The sequence below is a fragment of the Nanorana parkeri genome, unplaced genomic scaffold (assembly GCF_000935625.1).
Source record: "Nanorana parkeri isolate BGI_ZX_2015 unplaced genomic scaffold, ASM93562v1 scaffold96, whole genome shotgun sequence".
NCBI lineage: Eukaryota > Metazoa > Chordata > Amphibia > Anura > Dicroglossidae > Nanorana > Nanorana parkeri.
This window is the reverse complement of record NW_017306364.1, coordinates 1,875,527-1,880,128: the sequence shown is the minus strand read 5'-3', so window position 1 is coordinate 1,880,128 and position 4,602 is coordinate 1,875,527. Positions and strand designations below refer to the sequence as shown.

At 43.6% G+C, this 4,602-nt stretch overlaps 1 protein-coding gene across 3 annotated transcripts in view; it reads right to left on the bottom strand.

The window, feature by feature from the left end:
• Positions 1–4,602, bottom strand: part of ATXN7L3 (ataxin 7 like 3) — a 22,880-nt gene that overhangs the window by 7,272 nt on the left and 11,006 nt on the right. For 2 of the 3 annotated variants that reach the window (XM_018552757.1, XM_018552758.1), the window contains exons 5-8: positions 2,938–3,056; positions 2,541–2,563; positions 1,250–1,295; positions 476–507 (exon numbers count right to left, since the gene is read on the bottom strand). In XM_018552757.1, coding sequence (XP_018408259.1) covers positions 476–507; positions 1,250–1,295; positions 2,541–2,563; positions 2,938–3,056 — 220 coding nt within the window. The remainder of the gene's footprint in view (positions 1–475; positions 508–1,249; positions 1,296–2,540; positions 2,564–2,937; positions 3,057–4,602) is intronic. The other variant, XM_018552759.1, reaches the window with a different exon arrangement.

The following is a 4,602-nucleotide window of genomic DNA, read 5'->3' as shown; positions in this document are numbered from 1 at the left end:
TTGGAGGAAAGCCATGGCATGGCTTTGGGGGGGGGGGGGGGACTGTGTTTTGCAGTCAGTGACTACCAAAGGGTTCATTTTACTATTAAAGAGGTTTACTGCTTGCCATCAGTGTCACCGAGTCATGCTACATGGTTCATGGCTACTGACTGCCAACAACTTCCAGAACTAGTACTGAGTTACATGTCAAAAAATGTAACTGCTAAGCAGGCATGCATGCGGTTTGGCTGGACCAGCGCCTGTAATGTTACACTTGGGGTTGGGGATCACACAGCAAGGTCCTTGCTGACGAGCCCCACCTCTGGACACTTTTTTGCAGCAATGGCTGGAATTGCCCAGACAAGGGGGTACAATGTTACACTTCACACTTAGTGGAGGGATTTTTTGTTTTAACATGTCTGGTCATCCAGTTACTGCTTTGGCTCCCAGGGATATTATTTCCATTGATAATAGCAAACAAGAATCAGAACTGTACCTTAAATGGGTCAGTGTTAACGGAGAGATCGCCTAGAAAAAAAAACCAACATGGATGTGAATAAAACCCACAAATGACACAAATCAGTTTAGCTTAGCCTACATTTCCTAGGACTATGTCCTCCCCGATCCACCATCTTTCCTCCTCTTCCTATAAACATACACCTTTATAGAACACATTCTTTATTGTTACAGTAGCCTGAGGACCACTGATATTTTAAGGAGGGAATTTATAGCAGAGTGAAACCGGCAGAAGACACCCAACGCCCACTCTGAACATTTCCCAATATTGCTGCCATTAAAGGAGAACTATGGGGTCAGTGTTTTTCCCCAAAGTTCTCCTTAGGGTAACGGGAGGACACAAACTAGCATCCTCCCGTTACCCTAAGCTCAGTATACCGCGAGCTACAGCTCGCGGTATACTGAGACGCCGCACCTGGAGCGGATCCCGACGTAGATGACGGGATCCGCCCAGCTGCGTGACTGCCTATCTAGAGGCAGAGCCAGCTGTACCCGCCCCCTCCCCCGTCCGTTCCGCCAGTCAGCGCTAGCGGATCGGAGCGGGGAATCCAGCCCCTCCCCCTGTCACGGCAGAGAGCCCTAACAGGATCGAGAGGTGAGCGAATGCCGGTATGTGTTCCCTCACCTCCCGATCTACTGAGCCGACCTGTGACAGTCTCATTGTCACAGGTCGGCTTAGAACTATGAGGTGAGTGGAAATCACTCATCTCATAGTTCTCCTTTAAACCAGCTGAATATAAAACGTTTTGCTTACCATTTTTGTGTTTTATGGACTTTGACCTCCGTGGGGAATTTGGATTCTGAAAGAGGAAACAAATGAACATGTAATTACTATTGGAAATAAGAACAGGACAACATGTCAAGCAGTAAAAAGTATTCGGTAGATAAAAAGGCACAATATTTACAGTGCTGATAAACTCGTCTCTACCAAGCCATGCTAAGGGTTTGTACAAAAGGTAGTCCTGCAGGTGTAGGCCACTATTAGAATACAATGAAGACAATGGAGGATTTCTCCATCAACGTTCATAAGCATTGATGGGGGAAGCCGTTATATTTTCTTTGCTTGGCCTGCAGGTTGAACGACAAAATTTTACAGTGTTTGGCCAGCTTAATATCATCCAACCGAACAAGATCAGTGGATAAAACTAATGCGGGTGCTCATTGCTCTTCTCAGTGCCTGCTGTAAAGTCAGCTGTAACCGAGGACCACTACCGTACGTCATTTATTTTGTGGATCTGCTCCTTCTACACCTCTCATGCAATTTATTCATCAAACCCCTACCAGTCATTAGATCACCAGTCATCTGGGGGTGGATCCGACATGTACAAGTAAAGCTCTGCTCCTCTACCAAAATGGCCGCAGACAGTATAAAATAAGACAGACATACTAAAAGTAAGGTACAGATGTGGAGAGCTGGATTCCTAGAAGTGATGTCCCAATTAGGTATAAAGTCTGATATGGAGCTATCTTAGGAAGCTTTCTGGCAAGCAGGGTTCATGGTTAGGCCTTGTCAGAAGAGCCTAACAAGGAGTAGTAAGTTAGTCCTAGAGCCTTACACGATTTAATAACAAATATGCAAGGACAAATGTGGGTCCTGAGGTTACACAGGTTGAGAACCACTGCACTAGAGAAGAGATAAACTGCAGGGAGGCTAGAGTTTAATGCAGTGAGTCTATGGGATTCCTTCTTCTGTGTTGAGTTTTCACAATGGTTAGCCTTGAACCTGAGTAATGAAATGATAGTCAACAATCTATAAAACATGAAAATAAATAAAGCAACATTCTCTTTGGCTATATAGATATTAAAAACACATCAGCTCACTGCCTAGGCCCAAGCTACTCCCAGGGTCATGCTAGGATATATCCAAACTCAATAGAAGATCTAAACCTACCATTATTATCTGCATTGTCCTTGCTTACTTTGTTCTGGACAAACCTGGTACAGATCCAGAAAGCTCCAGGGGGCATCCGTACCCAATCTAGTCTTTATACACCCATAAAGCCTTCACATTATATTCCAAACACATAAAATATGAAAATTCTTACCTTTTCCGATTTCCTCTTCTTTGCTGGAAATGGGGGAAGTTGTACAGCAGATACAGAGAAAGAATGAGAGAAAGAACATAGATATATATAGCAGTGGTGACAGGACAGGGCAGGAACAAGGGGAGAGTAGGCGGTAAGGTGGAGTATATGAAAAAGCCACAGTGATCAGCGGGACAAGATGCAGATGGGAGAATGTCAAAAAAAAAAAATAAAATCACAATTTTGCCAGAATTAAGAGAAAACGTAATTTGGGAAAATTACAGAATGAACATGTGAAGGCACGCAGGTAGGAAAAAGGGGAGGAACAAAAAACAAAAAAAAAGTTCAGACCAAGTTTATGAATCAATCAATCACAGAAATGTTGTATGTAAATAAAAATACAGCACAGATTAGTTACCTCCAGACTGACTAAACGCACCTTTCTTCTCCGAGCCGTACGACCAATCGTTATCGTTTACGTCATCGTTATCTTCTTGGTCGCTTTCTGATTTGTTCATATTGTTGCTGCTTGCAATCCTGAAAGCCAACAGATCAGTCTTACCAATTGCTTGTCACTTTTACTTAAATAAAAGCTTTGGCTATAGGTCCATGGGACGAAAATGACATTTGATCATTAGAGGCACCACATACAGAAGTGGTCCTTAACCTGTGGCTCTAGGGTCTCACAAAAACACATGCCTCCTACACTTCTCAATGCCATAGGAAAAAACAAAGGTTGTTTAATGACTTCTGGTTTCTATACTTCCTCTACAAACCACAAAGAATTCGAGGTAGACTGGCACCATTTAATAACAAATATGCTAAAGTGAACCTGCCGCGTCACTAAAGTGTATGAACATTATTGGTAAAGTGGTGGATCTTAGACCTACACTGTATACAGGGCTTCAACGTGTCTTCAAGTCCCGAGTGAGTGAATGGCTTCCCATTGCTAACTCCAATCAGTCATTATATTGTGGCTTTAGTGGCCGCAGAGACTGTAGCATTTAACAGCTGAATGACAGGAGGAAGGGCTTGGAGAGAATTGCGTGTCGTGTACAACCTCAGAATAGAACCCAGGGTCTCCCCAGGCATCGTTTTACAATCTGGGGAAAATGACAGGTTCACTTTATCCAGTTCAGCTCTCATGTATACACAGTCACGCCCGCCACCTCCCGTCTGTCCCACCAATGAGTACTGGAGGAACAGAGAGACGGGAGGGGGAGCTGACATTTACAACTCTCTTCAGGAAGAAGACTGTCAGCTGAGTGATCAGCAGTTTGAGATCGCTCAGTTCTTGAGCTATTGAGGCGATGAGCGATACCTGCAGTGTCCCACGTCAGCTCTAACTATTGGGAAGAGTCTTTTTGACCCTCCCAATAGTTCTCCTTTAACACAGGCAAAAAAAAAAATACATTTTATTTCATAATTTGTCCTTTTTAAAAAGAACACTAAACTTATGATTCGGGTTCAAAGCACTGCAAAGTTAGGTACGAATGAAATAAACGGGTTTTGTTTCCGCCATTTTGCACGTTTTTTTTATGTGAAAAAAAAACAAACAATAAAAAACAGACAATACTAATAGTTAGAAATACAGAACAATAAAAAATAACAACAGGAAATAATAGCTATGGGGAAAAGGGGGAAGAAGTAGTTAACGAACTCTGGGAGAAAAAAAATTATTAACCCTTGCAGTGAGTCTACCCCCGCACTGGAAAGGTGAAGTGCTCGTTTGTGTCTAGGTTCAAAAATTAAAAAAGTTATACTTACCCGAGCCTCGGATCTGGTCGGCTGAGACACCGCTCCCTCCAGCTGATCTCCTCCTCCGTTGCAGCAAGGGTATGTACCTCAGCGTCCTCAAGTCCTATACACTCTATAAACATGATTACTCAAGGATCCTTAGACCACTACAGTGGAGGGGGGAGAGAGGTTCAAGGGACCAGTCTAAAAGTCAGCCGGCTCCAAGAATCCGGTGACTAACATTTATTTTTGAACCTAGACACAAATGAGCACTTAACCCTTGCAATGCTGGGGTAGCCCCACTGCAAGGGTTAATAGTTCCCCCCCCCCCCCAGAAACCGGTTTA